This window comes from Episyrphus balteatus, chromosome 1 (assembly GCF_945859705.1).
Source record: "Episyrphus balteatus chromosome 1, idEpiBalt1.1, whole genome shotgun sequence".
Lineage (NCBI taxonomy): Eukaryota > Metazoa > Arthropoda > Insecta > Diptera > Syrphidae > Episyrphus > Episyrphus balteatus.
The window spans coordinates 72,513,822-72,535,072 of NC_079134.1; the positions used below are offsets into that span (position 1 = coordinate 72,513,822).

The following is a 21,251-nucleotide window of genomic DNA, read 5'->3' on the forward strand; positions in this document are numbered from 1 at the left end:
TTAGCTCTAGCTCCCAAACAGATGGGGTTATTTTCACTTTTTATATATTAAATGAAAGGTAGTGTTATTACACATAATTCAGATTCAAAATTTGTTTAGTTTTACAAAAAAAAAATATTGTCATCAATTTAAATTTTCAGTACTTACCTCAAAAAGAGCTGAAGTGCAAACTCGATTTAAAATAAAACTTTCTATGTTATAGATTGATGTTACCTATCTAATTGAAATGCTTCTCGTATTATATATAATAATATATAATAATTTTATCAATTATAGAAGCACAGAGTAAAATTGACTGAAAAAAAAAAAAAAAAACAAAACAAAAAGGGCACCCAGTGGGGGTTGAACCTGCTATGCCTGGATTGATAGGCGAGCGCTTTAACATCGGGCTAACTCAATGTTGACAATTGTCGTGACAAACTAAAACAAATCTTAAGATATTCAACGAAGTGTTATGGAATTTTCAGGATTTAAGCTTTTAATAGAAAAAAAAATTAAATTTTAGAGAAATAATTTTTCTGTTTATTTACGTTTTTTTTATAGAAAAAAAATAAAATGCAGTTGTAAAATACATATTTGTTGTTTTTTTTATGAAGTTTAAGCTTCACGAGTCGTTTCGTTGGTAGTTCAATAATTTTATTAAGATAAACTCTCGCTTTTTGCTAATTTTCCTTTGTATATAAAATAAATTAACTTAAAATAAAATGTGAGTATTAATTCTGTTGCGTTTTTGTTTTAAGATTAAAAGAAGTTTTAAGAATTGTTAGTGTTTTCCAGATATATTTTGTGTTCGTTGATATGGCATTGGCAGCAAACACCCGAGAAAAAATTTTTCTTGTAGGCTATCCGTCTCATCAAATTACAGGGTGTAAATTACCCTCAAATCGTCAAGTTTTGTCAACACTATTTTTTAATTTGCGAATTGTAAAATTAAATTTAAAGGAATCTGCAAGACTTGTCATTCGAGAGGTACTTATTTTTTGGGAAAAAGCCAGAATTCAAACAAAATATGAAAAAGATGCCATTGTTAAATTAGAAAAACTTTACAATGAGTGGAGAAATCACCAACGAAATAAAAACAAAACGCTTGAAAGCACCAAAAATAAAATAAAAGAATTTGCGTTGAAAATGGACGATCTCTTTGATATAGCACATCGAGATGCCTTGACCATTACTGAAAAAAAACGCAGAATTGAAGAATTCAGATTTGATATTGGTAAGCTTTAGTATTATTATCATTTTAATTAGATCTTTGCTAATGTTGACTGATTTTAAAAGATACTGAAGATGACGCGGAAACACAGGGGACGGAGGAGGAAGCTCAAGAAGAAGTATATAGCCAGAATTCTGCGGATTGGGATAGAATGGATGTTTCTCTATCTCAGGCAACTTCTGAGCCATCGGGTAGCAGGAAAATGAGGTATAGTCGTGGGGTGAAAGAGCTGTTAACATTGAAACTTTCTATGTTATTAGATCGATGTAAGGTATCTGATAGAAATGCTTCTCGCATAATTATTGCTACGATAGAAGCACTAGGGCAAAATCCAATTGACTTTGTAGTTTCAAAATCAGCCTTACATTCAAGAAGAAAAAACTTTAGGGAGAAATACACTGCGGAAATCCGAAACCGAATACAAATATCAGAAAATGAGACATTGGTTGTTCATTGGGATGGGAAATTGTTGCCAGGTGTTCTTAAGAGAGAGCAGAATGAACGCATTGCTATAGCTATATCTTATGGAGAAAAAGAACAACTTCTAGGAGTGCCAGTTATAGAAAATAGTACTGGTGAAGAGCAGGCAGCAGCTGTGTATGAAATGCTGGAACAATGGGGAGTTTCGAATGCTGTAAAAGCAATGTGTTTTGACACCACTGCTTCAAACACTGGAAGACTTAAGGGATCTTGCAAAATTTTGCAGCAAATGTTGGATAAAGAGTTGCTGTACCTGGCCTGTCGTCACCATATTCTCGAAGTTTTGCTAAGAGGTATTTTTGATTGTAAGTTGGGTTCAACCACTGGACCTCAACCAGATATTTTTAAAAGGTTCCAAAATGAATGGTCAAAAATAGATTCAAAAATATATCACACGGGTATCAGTGATAAAAATGTAAATAAACACCTAACCCCTGAAGTTATAACCCAGATATCAGGTGAATTAAAAGAAAAACTACAAGAATGTCACCCTAGAAATGACTATAAGGAATTTCTTCATTTGGTTTTGATTTTTGTTGGAGTTCTAGATGGAAGCGTAGTTGGATTCAGAACACCAGGAGCCACTCATCATGCTAGGTGGATGGCCAAAGCTATTTATAGCTTAAAAATATTCATGTTTCGAAGCCAGTTTAAAATGAGTAACGAGAAACGTAACGCTCTCGGTGATATCTGCGTTTTCATCGTAAAAATTTACTGCAAGGCTTGGTTTAATGCCCCAAGAGCTTATCTGGCTCCTTAACAAGATCTTGATCTTTTGCGTGATTTCATTGAATACCGCAAGATAGACAAAGACATTTCAGAGAAGGCTCTTGCTAAATTCTCAAACCATTTATGGTATTTGAGTTCAGAGCTGGTAGGTCTGGCGTTCTTTGACCCAACTTTACCAGATGGCGAAAAATCAGAAATGGCCAACATAATTTTAAAAAACAGCGAAACAGAAACCAACAGAATAGTAAATCCAAAGCTACATCCACATGAAATTGAACAATTTGTCACAGCAGGGTTAAAAAATATTGTGAACAAAGAAACATTGAACTTTTTCGGCCGATTGAAAATAGACACAAGTTTTCTCAAAGAACCTCCAAATCTTTGGCCCGAAAACCCCCATTTTAAAGAAGGCTTTAAGAAAGTGAAAACACTTAAAGTCGTAAATGACATGGCAGAAAGAGGAGTCAAGTTAATAACCGATTTTAATAATCTTTTAACTAAAGATGAGGAACAAAAACAATATGTACTTCAGGTAGTCAGTGAGTGCCGAAAATTATATCCTGATGCTTCCAAAACTACTTTAAGTAAGTCACTTGATTAAAGTTTTTAGTATTTACTTCAATAATTATGTATAAGAAATTTAGCACGATGTTAAGTATTTTGTTTCTTAGAAATCTGTTAAATGTTTCGATTTTTTTTTTAAATAAAACAGTAAAAAAAAAGTTTCATTTTAAATCGAGTTTGCACTTCAGCTCTTTTTGAGGTAAGTACTGAAAATTTAAATTGATGACAATATTTTTTTTTTTTTGTAAAACTAAACAAATTTTGAATCTGAATTATGTGTAATAACACTACCTTTCATTTAATATAAAAAAAGTGAAAATAACCCCATCTGTTTGGGAGCTAGAGCTAATTTTCTTCGAAAAACAGTGAAAAAACAGAGATTTTTGATACTTTGAGCGAGTGTCGGCACCATTTAGACTTATCCAATCGAGCTTAAATTTTGGCTATCTAAAAATCTGCAAAGGCGGAACATTTTATGGGGTTCCCCCAACCAAATTTCGAAAATCGATTTCTTGCGGACACTCTAGTGGGCAAAATACCGGAGGGACGAATTTCATTTTGAACATGATTGCTAACAATAGACAACGAGGAACCTTGAGATGTCGAGGGGGTTTCTGAAGAAAGATTATTAGTTTCAGCAGCTGGTGTCGGAGAATCCAAATGCACAAGAACATGATGACGAATTCGACAGTGAGGGCAACGAGTTTTAGAACGACATCGCGACGAAGAATGGTTGCTTCCTAAGCAATTGTAGCAGAGTTTGTGGTCCCTAGCATAACTACGACGAGAGGTAATGGACAGGGCAAGGAATTGAGAACAATCTGGTAGCACATGGTTTCCTTTGCACATGGGACACACGGAATTCGAAACGGCAAAGCTTTTTATACTGTTCGAAGAACTACCCGAACGCGTTGTTGGTTTATTTGCACGATTTTTCAAATCACTCGATTTAGTCGCGCATGCTTCTAAAGCATCACATCTTTTTTCCAAAAAGTCGATTAGTTGTTGAACGGTAGCCTTTTCCGAATTATTGTTATGAAGAGCCCAAGCCTTACGCGTTTCGATATCAGTTTTGTTAAGCAATAAATAAATCAGCCAAGGATCTCTGCTTTCAGATTTGAGAGCCTTCAAACCACGAATAACTTCATCTGATTTATCTGCTAAGCGACGCAAATGACCACTATCCGAAACTACCACCGTTGGCATCTTCATAAAACTTTCTATATGCGCGTTTATAATGTACAACGGCTTATTATAGCGCCGTTCAAGTTTAACCCAAGCCTCTTCGTAATTAGAGTCGGTTATTTCAATTCCGTTTAAAAGTTTTGCGGCCTCATCAGTCAAAAACGATTTTAGATAACGCATTTTCTGAGCACCCGAGAGTTTTTCTTTGCAGCCAATGCTCCCGACGAACATATCTCGAAACCCTGGCCATTCGGGATAATCGCCACCAAAAGGAGATATTTTAAATTTGGGCAACTCAATTTCACTGCTTTTCGCAGCTGAAACCGTACACGAATTGCTTAAAAACGTTTCCAACAAGGCGGCTTGTTGCTTGGAATGTTCATCCGAAGAATCACTATTGGCTTGGTTACGCGGTGGAGGAGGAGGTGGAGGAAGTGGAGGAGAATTTTTTCTAATAGCTTTTATGAATGCACTTTTAGCATCAAGATATTTCCTTTCCGTGGTTTCAAAATCGATTTCGGGATCAACGTATCCCTCTTCCTCGGAATATTGAAAGAATTCATTGTGATTCAAACAAAAATCTTTCCACGTTTCCTCTAACTAAATTTTCGATATCTTCATCGGCAACTTCTAAGATATACGAATGAGCCCTCGTGATCGACCCTTTCAAATGCCCACGTGATTGTCTTAGAATATTCATGATTCTTATAATTATTTTAAGGTCAAAACCGAACACGAGAAACCAACAATTCTAACACACGATTTCACAAAATTGTGCACTTCAAATGTCTATCAAAAAATCTATAAACTATCCTGAACAGCACTCCAGAAAAATCCTAACAACAGCAATCCAACAAAAACAGCAATCCCAGCAAACAGCAACAGCATATATTTATTTTCAATAAATCGATACAATTTTACCTTTAGGTATATCAATACCCAAAATGTCTCCAGCTCCAATCCAAAAATCCAAAAGATCGAGCAACCACCATATGTATATAAATATATTTCAAACAAAAATCAAAATTACAATAAATCCGATTTATACAAAAAAAATCCGGCTTTACGATAGGACCAACTTTGATCAGCAATAATAAATTCTCCAAACGAAGTTAAATTAAATTAAAGACAAATGTTCAAAACGTTATAACAATTTAATTTATTGAGAATTAATTCGATCAAGACTAATGCTTTTAACTTTAGCTTTAAACAAGTGGACTGTACTGAATGGTGGTTGCTTGAAGAAGAGATCGATTTTATGCAAATATGCATCGATCATGCGAAAAAATCTTCTTAAACAATTGCCATATACATATGTACACATACATAAATTATAAGTTCTTAAGCTTCTTATCAGGTAATGTTGAAACAAACAAAAAGGGATTAAGATCCAAATTATGATAATAGCAAAACATAGGGTATTATTTGACTTGTTTGGCAAATTAGATAAATATTTAAACAAATTATGCGAATGTTTTAAAAGCATGAAAATAACTATTTACATATGAATTAAAAAATGAATATGTACATATTAATAATGAAAAATAATAATAATTTAAAGATGCATTCCTGAACAGCTATGTTTCAGAAACTTACAATAGATATATATTATATTTTCCCAGATCGAATTATAAGGGCTCTACTATTATGTATGCCATGAAAATGGTTTATAAACTGAAGGTACTATCCATTTCCGCAAAACGCAGCTTTTTCCAGATTGCACATACAATACAAACATAAAGTAAAATCATTCTCCAAAATGACAAGAAATAAATCACCAAAATTGAAGGTGAAGTTATTTCCCAATTTAAAGTGTAATAAATTCTCTCTCGGGCGGGAATTTAATCCACTTCAAAAAGTGGAACAGATTTCCATATGAGGTGAAATACATTCCCATATTTTCCTTACTTCTAAAAAAACACCCCTTCACATAAAAAAAATTTATAGACTTATAAGACATCCATTTACTGTTAATTCATATAATTCTCATTTCAATGTTCAATATTGTAAATTAATACTTCATGTTTAATCACTTTAAAATAATTTATGTCTGTTATCATATATATCATTGATTTAAAATTATTTCAAAAATCATATAAAAGGCAAAGCTTGATTCAAAACAAATCACTATTGTTTGATATTTCATTGAGCAAAGGTTGCCTAGCGCTAACGTTCTCAAAAAAGTATCACACCAGGGGGAGGGGCTTTAATTATAAGTCAACCTTAAATCGTTTAAATATTTTTTATTATTTACGACGTTTTCTTCAAAGCGCCTAAATATTTTACAAAAAGTAAGTCAACGCAGTTTATGGTTGCCAACTCATTTCATTTAACGTAATATAAATTTCTCAATTATTTTATTAATAAAATTGTTTATATTTATATTTGAAAATACAACAAAATGTCTTTTCATTCATTGATTCAATTTTCTTTTGAGTCCTCTGCTCTTTATTACCGTTCTTGATTACCTGCTCGAAGGCAAAGTGCCGGACCCAAAAATGCATCAGTTATTCTTTGCTGACGATGGAGCCATTATAAGTGAAGACCCGATATCCCTGCAACGAGCACTATGGGTGGATGTTGTAGAAGGTAGTGGGTACCGCATAAGCGCGAAAAAGACAGAATACCTATGCTGCCCATTTTCTGATCCACACAGGCCTTCTTCTTCCTTTTTCTCGGCGCTGTTATGATCTCGAGTCGAGGGGATCATAACCTTCCCACGTTACTGCTTCACACTAGTGATCCGCCTGTGGGGTCCACACAGGCCTATTCCTGACATTTATTTGAATGGTGTAGTGCTTTCCAAGTGTGAAAAGTTTAAATATCTGGGGTCTATGATAAATAACGAAGGTACTTGTGATGACGATATCAATCATCGCGTAAGCGTAGGGTGGATGAAGTGGTGGGAAAATTCTGCTATCTTCTGTGATCGAAAAATGCCACTAAGCTGAAAGGAAGGTTCTACACCGCAGTTGTGCGTCCAGCACTCACATACGGTTCACAATGTTGGACAATGTACAAAAAGTATGAGAGTAAGTTAACGGCAGCTGAGATGGAGATGCTTCGGATGACAGCAGGAGTAACAAAGCTTGATAAAATTAGAAGTACGAAGATCCGAGGAAGCCTTCATGTTAAAAATACCATCTCCCAAAAAATTGAACACGACCGACTCAGTTGGTATTGCCATGTTCAAAGGAGAGATCCTGATAAGCCCGTCAAAAAAGCAATATCATATAACGTTCCAACACGAAATAAAAAGAAAGATAGGCCTAAAAACTCCTGGTACAAGCAAATGCAAAAACACCAGCATTCAGTTGGCCTCAGAAACGGAACAATACAAAACCGGGAGGCTTGCCGCCGATTTCTGAGGTCAACCCGGCGAACCCCACAGGCGGATCACTAGTGTGAAGCAGTAACGTGGGAAGGTTATGATCCCCTCGACATCGAGATCATAACAGCGCCGAGAAAAAGGAAGAAGATTCAATTTTCTTTTGTCCCTGCTTTATCTTAAACCTTCATGCCGAATTTTATCAGTGTAGCATGTTTTTCACATGGGTTTCGGTTATATTTTACTTGTTGAAGTCAAAAAACTTTATTTTTATGTCATTAGATTCAGCATCAAAAAATACCTTGAAAACATGTGTCATATGATGATATTTGACAAACAATTTTTTTCAGAATATTCTTCACCTTCACTCCCTCCCTCTTGTCCGCGAAAAAATACGCTTCCACCCAACTTTTTAAGCAAACTTTTTGCCAAGTTTCATGAGTGTAACAATTTTTTTTTAATGCCTATTTTACCTGTACTAAACCAAAGTTCTGATTCAATCTAAATTTGCACGAAAAAAATAAATTTCAACTCTTATAAAAATCGCAAATTTAAATGCATACGTTTATTACCTTTTCAAAAAAGTACGTTTCATAAGATTATCTTATAAACTGCAAAAGTTATACAACAATTAGTCAACCATCTTCCATTAAAATGTTATGGAACCCCCCCCCCCCCCTCCCTTAATCGTATTAAATTGATAAAATATTTTTCTCCCTTTTACACACGTATTTTGTTCCTTCATTCTCGAACCAAATCTGGAATAAAGCTACCGCAGCGTACCCTAGTTAAAGGAACACAGGGTGTCCCAAAAGTAATGGATCAAAAGAAGTATGCTGATAGGCCAACTTAAGGGCTCTCAGAATTTGGTAACTTGTTCATCCCAAATCCTTACGGTTTTCGATTAAATGCAGTATTTGTGAAATTTCGAAAAATCCCTACTTTGCAACAGTATTTTGCATCCACTGTATTTATAAATTATAATTGTGAAAATAAATAATGTTATGATTATTTTTTTGGTCTCGAAGCCGTAATGGTTGTTTTGTTGTTTATCGTTAAAGAGCAATCGATTAAAAAAGTGTTTCTTTGTATATTCGAAAACGAGAAATGCCGCAAGTGTGGCATGGTTGTGTTAGCCAAAAATTATTAGAAATTCGATTTTTACCTTTTTGACCTTTATTTATTTCACTTTCCTTGTAAACAAATTCTTGTTTCATATTTAAGGTACGGACAAGGAAAATCGTGTTTTGTGTACCGAATAGTAATGGATAATTGCTTAGAAAAGAATATTTACGATCGTCAAGTAAAGAAGCAAGGCATGTCAGACAGAGTTGTGGACGAATGTAATCCCGACGCGCATTTATCTATAAGAGAACTTACAAATTTATGCTATGATAAAGTAAAAGAAGATAAAAATACCGAGTTTACACAACCTATAGAAAACTTCACCGATGCAGTTATGCGTAGTATGTTAACGAAACACAAATCAATTCTTTCCAAAGAGCCATTTTACCACGAAAGCTTATTAATTGACCGAAAAGAAAAGAAACTTTCTCAGACCGAAAAGAAATTGGCCAAACGTGGTTATGAAATTGAGAAAAAAGCTTCATCGAAACCTCAACACTTTATTCATAATGTTCACAACGTAATTCAAAATAGGGATTGTATGTTAAATAAAGCTAGATCACAGGTAAGTCAATTTTGTTTCAAAAAAGCGTTTTTAGTTCAAATATATGTTAACCTTTCCAGATATTCAAAAGCAGAATCAACCAGCCATTTAAGAACTCAAATATGAAATTGACCCGCTGGATTCCGGCTGAAGTATGGCAAAGACAGGGAATGTCTTCACAAGAAATGAAGCTTCCGATAGGCATGTCTAAATTTAATTTCTGTACCTATTACTGTTGATTTAAATTTTTGTTTTCATTTTTTTTCTAATGATATTTCTTATACAGGGTGTCCTGTAAGTAGATTAGGAAAATTAAAATTGTGATTTTTGGATATATTCTACGAAAAAAATTGTTTTATATTATCGCTCTATCTGCAAAGTTAATATCACTAAGCTATGATTTAAGAAACCTCTTAATTATTTTAATTATTTTATTTAATGTGCAGTAATGACAAATAACACTGGTCAACAAGGTTTTTGTTACAGACACCACGATATACTTTTCTATAGGTTTTTTGGGTGCTGAGCTCATATCCGAAGCCAAAAAAATTCTATCACATCACTTATTTGAGATGATCCCGTTAGAAAATCGAAAATGCCGCTTTTTACAAGTTTTCGAGATTATTTCTTAGCTTTTGGTTATTTGTTTTAAATAAATTTGTAACGGTTTCTAAAAGAACTAAATCTTGTCTTTGTAAATCCGTTCTTTGCCAATCGCTTTCAAATTTCGACACAACGTTTCATTTATAATCTCGCAAGATTTTATATTTGCGAAGGTGGTGAATCGCGGTGAGATACATCAAAGCGTGACCGTGTCAGATAGTTATACTAAATAATTACTAGTGAGAAAAATATAACTTTTTTCTTGTTAAAAACAATATAAGAACTTACAGGAATGTAAATGAAACGTTGTGTCAAAATTCGAAAGCGATTGGCAAAGAACTTTTCGAGATTTGCTATTAAAAGCAAATAAACATGAGATATACCAAACACGTTGATTTCAACTTAAGTTTTCTCAAAGAAGAAAAGAGATATTTAAAAGATTTAAACTGATTTAGAAAGACAAGATTTAGTTCTTTGAGAAACCGTTACAAATTTATTTATAACAAATAACCAAACGCTGAGAAATAACCTCGAAAACTGGTAAAAAGCGGCATTTTCGATTTTCTAACGGGATTATCTCAAATACGTGATGTGATAGAATTTTTTTGGCTTCGGGTATAGAAAAGTATACCTTGGTTTCTATAACAAAAAAAAGTTTAATTTATTTGACCAGTGATAATCAAGTTGTTTCCTTGGCTTTGTATCTATGCTAGAGCAGGTTTTTTTTTTTATTTTAGATGTAAGATTTTTTTTCAATTTTGTACCCAAGAATCATCTTTAAATTTTCCTGATCTACTTAGGCTAGGCGCACACATGCGATTTTGATCGCGCGATTATTCAGCCGCAAATTAGATGACAACAATTTTAATGACTGTAGACTCAATTTTCAAATTTTTAATTGCGGGAAGCATGTGTGTTCACCGGCATTGAAATCCGTGTGATCCATTTTTGCGACTAAATAATCGCGCGACTAAAATCGCATGTGTGCGCCTAGCCTTACTGGCCACGCTTTATATGCACATACTACAACAGTGCACGCACTGTTATAATTCTATTCTTAGGACCTAATACATTGATTTTATTGTAAGTGCGTTCCATTGAAAATCGCTAGAGTACTACTAAAAGTACTTTGCCACCTCCCAATGGAACAGGGCTAAATACCCAAAATCAATCTTGATTTAGAGTCAAACAATATTTTGTTGACTATCAGGTATCAGCCTTGGTCAATTTTCAAACGATTTAAAAGTATTTATCTGTTAAAGAAAACAAATATTCAGACCTTTCCTTCTTCTTCTATTACAACGCAAGAAATTGTGTAAATTATACTTCTGCACATAGTTTTTAGCAGGGATAGTATTTTGTGGATCTACAAATTTTAAAAAAGACAGAACGTCAAAATTATTTATTTTTGTCGTAAGATTGTGCAAGAAAAAAAAACTGAAGGAACAGTGTTATGCAGATAATACAACACTATGTGGACTACACGATGGTCTTCATGTATGTAAATAATTCAGCGTCTACATAGTTATGTCAATAACTGGCTGAATACAATGGTGTAGCTGTGGCTGTAGCTTGTAGTACTGTCAAAATTTTACTGAGTGAAACAACAACAAAAGTTGGCGGCAGCTGAGCAAAAAGTTGAGAATTCTTCAACTTGCGCTACAAGCTACAGCCACAACTACACCATTGTATTCAGCAAGTAATGTAGACAATTTACAAGTTGTTTTTATTATCAGAAAAAAAATCAGAGTTTCTCGGGTTTTCATTTTACATCGAACACCTCAGAGCTTTAGTTTCATCAGCTGATTTCTGTTTTGACATTTTTTACTTAGTTTAGTTTCTTATTTCATGAATTTCATGAAAAATCTTATACTTACAACACAAATTTTGTATCCACAAACGACAAATCACTTTTCGCACTCAAAACAATTTTTTTTTTCTTAAGGGGTAATAACACCTTGTAAACCACGAAATCGAGCGTCATTTTCATCAGCGTATAAAACAAAGAAGAAATATTATTTTCTTTTGGTGTTTGTTTAGTTTAATAAAGTATATTAATAGGTAACAGAATAGGCTAATGTTATTTTTTTTAATGATGTGAAATTTTTTAAATGGCGGTGTAGTTCAGGATGATAGTAAAATCCTTTGTTCCCATCGGGCGACCAACTAACTCCTACAGTTTTTAACCGATTGGGCTGAAATTTTGTGTGGAGCTTAAAAATACTTTTCTCTAGTGAAGAACGTAGGATTTTTTTGAAATATATGTTTTTAAAGAAATGGCATTAGTTTAAAAAATTTTTTTCATTCCAAAAACAAAATTCGTTGAAAAAAAGACCATAAAATCGTTAAATTTTAATATTTCAAAAAAATCACTAGAGAATAGTATTTTTAAGCTCCACACAAAATTTCAGCCCAATCGGTTAAAAACTGTAGGAGTTAGTTGGTCGCCCGATGGGAGCAAAGGATTTTACTATCATCCTGAACTGAACCAAAAGAAAATAATATTTCATCTTTGTTTTATACGCTGATGAATATGACGCTCGATTTTATAGTTTACAAGGTGTTATTACCCCTTAAATGACAACAGCTTATTTGATTTTGATAACTCTGAATTCTGTGCTTTGACAAAATACCCAGAATTGTTCAGGGTTTGTTCAGGGCGAACATCGAACACAGGGGAAATAACTCTGGTTGAAAAAGGAACTACGAAAAAAGCTTGACGTCGAATTCGGAGCGACCCAGAGTGCACTAAGAGCTCACAACGAACAAACCTATTGATTGAAATATTCATATTCTTTTCTAAGAAATGACGATTAGGAAAACAGTTTTCAGATGTATTTAACTAATTTTTGTTTCACAAAGAGCAAATGCTGAATATATACAGTGCTGTGCAAAACATTTGCAACTGTTTCAACTTACTATTTCGTATTTATTTTCTGAATGTTTCTGCTCATAAAAGAATAATGCAATTTATATTGGGGAACGCTCTGGGGGTACACTTTGTATCTCCAAGCTTTATTTAAAAAAAAATCATTCTTCAATGGGTTTTAAAATTAATAACAAAATATTATTAAATTTGTCTGCGCAAAACTCATACAACTTTGTCTTCCATTTTTACATAATATTAGATTAGACGGGTAGATTTGAAATGGAACTGAATTAAAACAGGTCCCTCAGAACATTCAGCTCAACATAATTAATAAATATAACGATAACCTATCTCGAAATTCTATATACACGGAATGTTATAATGATATGTCAAATATTTCACGGCAAGTCAAACAATTTTTCGTGCTAAACATTCTTGTGAAACGTGTATAAACTTTGTTGTAAATAAATGGAAATCTGAAATCGATAAGAAAAATGTGATCATAGCTGTGTTTATTCATGGTATAAAAAGACAAGGTATGATCATTAGAGCCGCCATCTTACAAAATGGGGTAATAAGTTTTTGACGTTTATTTTGGCAAAGTCAAAAGCAACAACAATTTCCAAAACAATTTGTTTACAACAACAATTTCAATGGGCAGCTGTCAAAACCTTAAGTAACCATTTTTAAGTTTTGACAGTTCTAGAAACAGAGTTTTTTCTAATGATCATACCTTCTCTTTTTATACCATGGTGTTTATTGACCTAAAACGTGTATTCGAAACTCTTAATATATGTATTCTGTTGCAAAAGTTGTCTAAAATAGGTGTAAGAAATACGGAACATGCATGGTTTAAGACTGGGTTCCCTTTTTCAGCGAAGTCAGATCTCATGTAAAAGCATTTGTGTGTATTAGTGAATGTGTTTTTTTCTCTCGCCTTCGAATTCTCTGGTATTTTCCTCTCAGGATGTTGGTTTTCATTCATTAACCCCGTTTGTATGACCGATTTAAAGATCGAATTGAATCTGAATTGAAATTTCGATCCAGGTATATGACTATACCAGATCGAGGAATCGAATTGAAATAGAATCGAAAACACAATTTTTCTTTTTAATATATTTGCAGTAAAATAGAAAAATCTAACCAAGAACAAAGTGCAAGTAAAACTAGATATCATAATACATACATACAGTGAATTTGCAAATAAGAAGACAATCACACACAATCTCCACCATAAATTCAATTCGTTAGGTATATTTTTAGAGGATATAATATATGGAGTTCTTGTGCTGTTAGTTCCGTGAGCTTTTATAGATGGCTCTAGTTTCTTTAAGTTTTTCGATGAGTGCATGCCACTATTTTATTTTCATTTTATGGCTGTCATCAACAAGTACAGCTGCGGAACCGGACTCTCATTGAAAAACGAAGGCGCTGACCCCTATCCACGCATATGGCGTTACTATGTATTAGGTATAGGAACAAGCACTCCATATATTATATCCTCTAAGCAGTATTTCCAAACGAATAGATCGTCGGCATGGGCGTAGCTAGAGATTTTGTCTAGGGTGTGCCAGATGATATCGTCCACCTGAAGCCATAACCGCATAAATGCGCAATTTTTTTTACTTTACTTCTTCATTGGCAAATAATTCGCCAATCTCTGTGTTTTTTTTAATAACTTGAAATTTGCCAAAACTTTATTTATAATAATAGCCCTGTTCCCTTCGAGATGCTAGTTTACTCGCGAGTAGAAATCTAGTACAACAACTACACTTTCATATGTCCTCGAGTAGAAGATCATGTGTTAATTGTAGTACTAGATCTACTCATGAGTAAACTACCACCTCCAATGGAACGGGGCTAATCTGCCCTAGCGAGGTATTCCGTCGGAGCGGAGATTTTCCGCAATACATACTTCGTCGGAGGTTCAAATTGCATTCGAGGTATCTTTCATCGGAAAAAATACTAGACAAATACGACGACGCACCGCATCGCAATAATTTGAAACGTCACTTTCAAGATTTTAATAGAGATGTACAATATATACCGATATATCGATAAGTTGGTATATCTTCCGATATTTTTATATAAAAACACCTAAATACATTTAAATTTTCATATTAATATTTAGAGAGTTTCAATTCATAGTTTCTCATAAGTAAGAATGTCAATGTATGGTAAAATACTCCCTTTTGTTATTAGAAAATGAATCGATATTGCGATATTTCTATTCAACAAAATATCGAAACGAAAAATATCGATAATTTTTTTTTGAGAAGGCCATCTCTATAATTATCACAAATGACAAAAAAAAAAAAACAATTCAAAGAATAACAAACGAGTTGAAGTAATTTTATTAAAAAGTGTCCATGGCAAGTGTCGCGTTATTTTTGGAGGCCGAGTCCAAACAAATAAGGGCAAACAAACTCAAGAAAAAAGGAGGATTTTAAAAAGTGAAAGAATAATTTGACATGCGTCACTTTCAAGATTTTAATAGAGATGTACAATATATACCGATATATCGATAACCCTTCAAGCAAGAAAACTGAGTTCAACAAAGACACTCCGCCCTCAGAACGCGAAAAAAGGGGTTGCACTCACACACTTGTAACTTTTTGTGTATGAACACAAAAGTCGAAGGAGAAGCGTGGTGAAAAATGAGAAAAGGAAAAGAAAGACAAGGCCAACAAGAGCCAAAGCGTCATTTTGTTATTTTTTGTTGAAGTGTTTGGTCGCGTCGTGTCTCGTGTCGTTGTTTGTATAATGTTAGTTTATTAATTATAAACAATTTTATTAAATTATAAACAATATGGAAAACAAAAAAGGTATGTTTTATATATCGCTCAAAGTGTTTGGGTTAAAATGTTGTTTCTTCTTGTGTTGTAGATGAAGAAAAATCTAGAAGGTGAAACATGCGATTGGGAATCTAAAAAAACACCAACAACAGCAGCAGCATCAAATGAAATAAAATAAAAAAAAGTTATTGTATTTTATATTGCATTTATTGTGAAAATTTCGTTTGCTAAAATAAAATAAAAAATAAAACAGTTTCAGTGAAAAAAAAAAATAAATCTTGTTCTTTTTTTGGTCGCAAATGCGAAATGTCATCCCTTTCTTATTCCTCTTTCTGGTAGGTTTTCGCTGCTCCGGCTCAGGTCCGCCTTCGGCTCCGTGTTCTCGGAATGGAGATTTTCACCACACCAATACATATGCAATCGACTTCGCGGTGATTATAATTTCCATACTAATTTGAGCCGCCTTCGGACCAGTTTCTGATCCGAAGTCGGACTCAGCTCCGCCTCAGGCGGAGCGGATTCGGACCGAGGTCGGACCTGTTTGCTTGAAGGGAAGTTGGTATATCTTCCGATATTTTTATATAAAAACACCTAAATACATTTAAATTTTCATATTAATATTTAGAGAGTTTCAATTCATAGTTTCTCATAAGTAAGAATGTCAATGTATGGTAAATTACGCCCTTTTGTTATTAGAAAATGAATCGATATTGCGATATTTCTATTCAACAAAATATCGAAACGAAAAATATCGATAATTTTTTTTTGAGAAGGCCATCTCTATAATTATCACAAATGACAAAAAAAAACAATTCAAAGAATAACAAACGAGTTGAAGTTATTTTATTAAAAAGTGTCCATGGCAAGTCTCGCGTTATTTTTGGAGGCCGAGTCCAAACAAATAAGGGCAAACAAACTCAAGAAAAAAGGAGGATTTTAAAAAGTGAAAGAAAATTTATTTGTAAGGCACTACATTATTTGTAAGGCACTACATCCCTTTGTGTTGGTTCAATTCAATACAGCCACAACTTTTGGTGATCTTTTTGTATACTTTTGTTTTTTTTTTTCGTTTCGCCTAGACACAAAAATCCATAATAAATAAAATTTTCTTACTAAAATACTTTGTTTTCTTTATTACTTACATTTTAATTATTTATTCCGCAACAAAAACTTGTCGGAGGGTTTCAGAAAAAAAAAAATGATTCGTATCTGTCAAGAATACAACCATAAGAAGTACTTCATCGCAAGCAATGACATGCGTTGAAATTTGTCGGAGAAAATCTCCGATCAGCGCATCGGAAAAATACTTCGAAGCAAAAAGTCTCCGATTCGTAGAAAATCGGAAAAAATCCGCTGCGACGGAATACCTCGCAAGGGCCGAATATGTTCGATCGATAAATGTGTTGTTCAAAATAATAGAATGATTCAATCTCAATCCAAAATAGAATTTAAAAAATAGAATGTTTAGTCTGAGTAAGAAACAAACACAAAATAAATAGGTCGTATTAAAACAACGACTAAAATTATGGCTTTTAATGCTCTCTAAATTACAATATCTCAAATTGAGATATAAGGTCGAATATTTTAACTAAATTCAAATAACAAAATTTGTTTCATTCCATTATCTTTATAAATGTGAAAGCATTCCACCAATTCATAAACGTTGAGCCCTTTATGTGACGGTACACCCCCCCTTAAGGTGCTCTTGAAACTTAAGCCGCATGTGTACGTCCAAACTAATGTCGTTTTCTATTGACGAGATTCAGAATCAGATTTGTGAATCTGACAGCTGAAAGAGGGGGTGAAGAGGGGAAAAGTGGAAAAATTTCAGATTTCATGATCTATTTGCGACTTGAGATTGAGACTCAAAAAAATGAATCCGAGATTCAAAAATCTGAATCTCGATTTTTATCAAGATTCACACATTTGTCTGAACATTTCTTGTTGTTTTATTTTAAAATGTTTTTTTTTTTATATATGAACAGATGTCGTGCACAATTACAAAACTAGATTTCATATTCTATTTACGTGAAAAAATCTGAGATTTTTACACAAAAAGCAAATAGAAAACGACATAAAATATAAAATTTTCAAAAAAAAAAATTGTTATTCGCGGGTAATTATGTGACTTTAAGGCCGTGTGTGCATTGGGTTAAATTTTTTAGCCGAAAATAATTTTTAGACATTTGAATGTCTGGTGAATAAAAAAATTATCTCTGGCTTAATTCAGCTGAGTGAATTTGGATAAATTATTAACGTAGATAAATATTTGTTTTCTGCAAATCAAAAGAATTAATGATGTTAAAAAAATTTATAAATATTAACAATTAACAAACTTCCAACACGCGTTGTCCTGTGAGTTTTATTTTTGTGTTGCCACTAACAATTTTTGTCATTATCAATAAAATCAATTATGTAATGTAGGTATATTGAAAAATATAAATGTTCCCTAACACACACTCATAATGTTGTACTGCTTTCTCAGTTTTCTTTCTTTATTTTCGGTTCTTGATTAGTTATTGAAAAAAATACAAAAAAAAATTCTGCAAAAAATGTATCCTCTGAAGATAAAAATTAAACCGGCTCACAGTGTGTCGTCCCCTTATGATAAATCACTTTTTTTTTTGTTAAAAATTAATATTTTTGCTATTAAAATATAATTTAGAAGTGTCAACTCATATGAAAATATATTTATCTTACAAAATAACCCAGGTTATGTATTCAAAATAAGCTCCGAAACATGAGTACCTCGGAAATCGAAAATATTTTGAGGAATTTATGGGAATCTTTGAGAGTATATATTTCACGTTTGGTAATTGTTTGAAAAATTTTGTTAATGTTATTTTGTTTATTTGAGTGTTGTTGTAAAACGTATAACAAAAAAAATTAAATTTATAAAATTATATATGAGTTATTAAAATTTCTTTGATAAATGGCCAAAAAAAAAAAAATTAATTTTTAAACTTAATTTAAAAAAATACTTATTAAATCATATCGATAATTTTTTTATATTATTTTTCCTTATGCCTATACTTAATATTGGCAAAGTTTGGTCTGCTTCTGTTTGCGATTACCAGAGATATTCACATTTATGTGCTACGAGTCAAGTACTCAAAATAATTCATTTTTTGAGAAACATCTTCAAGGGGATCACAAAAATGAAAAAATCGATGTTTTTAATAATTTTTAGCCATATGCAAGTAACAAAAAGCTGTTTATGTAATTACAAATATTTTAAATATTGTTTTCAACAAAAAAAAAAATTATAATTTTCTGCATACTAAATTTTTAATATAATTACTTGACCCGGCCACGCTCTACTGTGTATTATAGCGTATTTACCAACCTCATCGATATAAGAATTTACGAAAATGCAAATAAAACGTTATTTCAAAATTTGAAAGCGATTGACAAAAAACTATTCGAGATTTGCTATGAAACGCAAATAAACATACGATTTTTTTGTATAGAGAAGATAAACAAAACAAGTTGACTTCAACTTAAGATTTCTCAAAGTAGAAAAAAGATATTGAAAAGATTTGAACGGGCTTTAAAAGAAAACATTTAGTTCTTTTAGAAACTGTCACAAATTTATTTAAAATAAATCACCACGTTCAAGAACATAACCTCAAAAACTGTTAAAAAACGACATTTCAGATTTTCTAACGGGAATATTTCAAAAACGCGATATGATAGAATTTTTCTGACTTCGGATTCGAGTTCAGCACACCAAAAACCTTACGAAAAGTATATTTTTGTTTATATATAAAAAAAAATTAATTCTGCTCACAAGTGGCTTCTTCAATAAATGTTAATTTCATAAATTATACTAAAAAAAATAGTAATAGGTTGTTTAATTTGTTAATTTGTAATTTTTTTTTTTCTATTCCTGCCATAAAAACACAAAAAAAGATATTAAAACTCCAAAAACTTAGCTGCAAGTATTTATGATAAACTTTTGTATGGGCTCGACACACTGTGCGGCTCCCAGAATAATTTTTTGACAATTGAAATTATCTTTTCACCTCAAATGTTTCAAAAATGTATTATCGGCTAAAAATTTAACCCGACTTGTGCGAAACTTTAAATTAAATAAGCTGAATCCGACCTTTAAGTCTGCTCACATAAACGGGGTATTTACAAATCGCTGGCTGAAACCAATATACATAAACATATGTACATACATAGGTACAACCCTATAATTCTCAGCAAGCGATATTATGAAAAAAATGTCAGTGGGAGCTAATATCAGACTAAAAGCTCCGTAGTACTGTTGATTTCTCTAGGGTGGGCCATGGATTTTCTAAGGTGGGCCTGGCCCACCCGGGACCCCCCCTTCCTATGCGCATGATCGTCGGACGAACCTTCCTTCAAAGGCAGGTGTTTTCGATGTAAGCGCCATGGCCACCTGGCATCACACTGTCACGAAAAGCAAAAACACACATCTAGTGTTGCTTCAGCGTTTGCATTGTTACATTCTATATGTACCTGTGAAATTGATACAAATACATGGACTGTAGACAGTGGGTCCACGAGTCACTTATGCTGTGACAGAAAAAAGTTTACTTTTTGTAACGATCACATAGAAAGAATCGAGCTAGCTGCTGGGCAGTTTATTAATTCAGCAGGAATCGGCGATATAGATCGCGAATAATAAGATTACATTAAAGAACGTCCTATTTGTACCCGATTTACAAATGAATTTTATTTCAGTAAGCAGAGCTACCAATGCTGGAAATAAAGTTGTCTTTTCAGATAAGCTTGCAGAAATTATTGACATGTCATCCGTTGAGTTGCTGTGCACTTGCTTCTTGTTCAGACAGCCCTGTTAAGGCTTGGAGTACTATCTTATCTTATAACTTTAAACGAGCTAAAGTTGTTTATATATATATATAAATATATTGTAACGATGAATTACTGAACTACTTTTAAGATAAAAGTCTGAACACACTACCTACTACTGCAAAGGTAGAAATGTGAACGGACCTTTAGTAATTAAGAAAAATATCTCACTGAACACATCTAAAAATATCCCACTGAACATATCTCACTGAACACATCTCAAAATATCCCACACTGAACACATCTCAAAATATCCCACTAGACTGGAAGCCTTCCTGGAAAGGAAGTTTCGAGAGACAGGGACGAGAGCCTTCGAGGACGTTCTCGAGTCTCGAGATTCCGGTATAAAAGGCAGCGTAGACACCGACCAGACAGTTTAATCTTGAAAGTGAAAGAGTACAGTACAAAGTGAAATAAAGTGTTGCGAATTGTTAGTAGTAAATAAAGTGATTTAAAAGTGTGTTTGTTTGAGCGAATAATAAAAGTAAATTGAGTTGAAATAAAGTGTGTTCTTATTTGAACGGAAATATAAGTGGAAATTAAATAAGTTTTATTGTGAACCCGGAATAAAACATTACATTGGTGTCAGAAAAGTGGAATAAAACTTATTTATTTGTGCGAATCAGATAATTTCGCGAATAAAGTAAAAAGTGCGCGTGTGTTTTAAAAATAAACAAAGTTTAAAACATTTTGAAATAAGTAAAAGTGCTCGCGTTTTAAAAAGTTAAAATGGGTAAGACATTAAATCAGTTAAGTTTGACTGAGCTGAAGGCGGAATTAACTAAGCGAGGTCTTCCTACTGCTGGATCGAAAAATGACCTCATTATTCGTCTGCAGGATCACTTAACCCAGATAAACGAAAATTTGGACACATTTCAATTCGAAATTGAAATGCCAGAAGAACAAGTAAGTACTGGTTCCGCTTCCGATATGTCGTCCGTGATGTCTGTTCTCCTTGCTAAGTTCGAGAAAAA

At 33.0% G+C, this 21,251-nt stretch overlaps 2 protein-coding genes and 1 long non-coding RNA gene across 3 annotated transcripts in view; all 3 read left to right on the forward strand.

Annotated features, from left to right (window-relative positions):
• LOC129906491 (helicase ARIP4) overlaps positions 1-21,251 on the forward strand; it is a 468,376-nt gene that overhangs the window by 139,383 nt on the left and 307,742 nt on the right. Inside the window, exons 3-4 of the mRNA XM_055982274.1 lie at positions 8,724-9,189; positions 9,249-9,369. Of these exons, the coding sequence (XP_055838249.1) occupies positions 8,724-9,189; positions 9,249-9,369 (587 nt within the window). The remainder of the gene's footprint in view (positions 1-8,723; positions 9,190-9,248; positions 9,370-21,251) is intronic.
• On the forward strand, positions 553-3,025 carry LOC129906492 (uncharacterized). Its single transcript, XM_055982275.1, has 2 exons — positions 553-1,216; positions 1,279-3,025. Exons 1-2 carry the CDS (start codon positions 799-801, stop codon positions 2,451-2,453), a joined length of 1,593 nt encoding a protein of 530 aa, XP_055838250.1. The 5' UTR covers positions 553-798; the 3' UTR covers positions 2,454-3,025.
• On the forward strand, positions 9,377-16,247 carry LOC129906494 (uncharacterized). The gene is made up of 2 exons (XR_008770800.1): positions 9,377-15,465; positions 15,527-16,247. It is a non-coding gene; the product is annotated as an uncharacterized LOC129906494 (long non-coding RNA).

What these genes read in the sequence shown, in the direction of transcription:
- LOC129906492 (XM_055982275.1), top strand. Translation starts at nt 799, where the DNA reads ATGGCATTGGCAGCAAACACCCGAGAAAAAATTTTTCTTGTAGGCTAT. An exon ending in AGAATTCAGATTTGATATTG is followed by an intron (nt 1,217 to 1,278) that starts GTAAGCTTTAGT and finishes TGATTTTAAAAG; the next exon opens with ATACTGAAGATGACGCGGAA.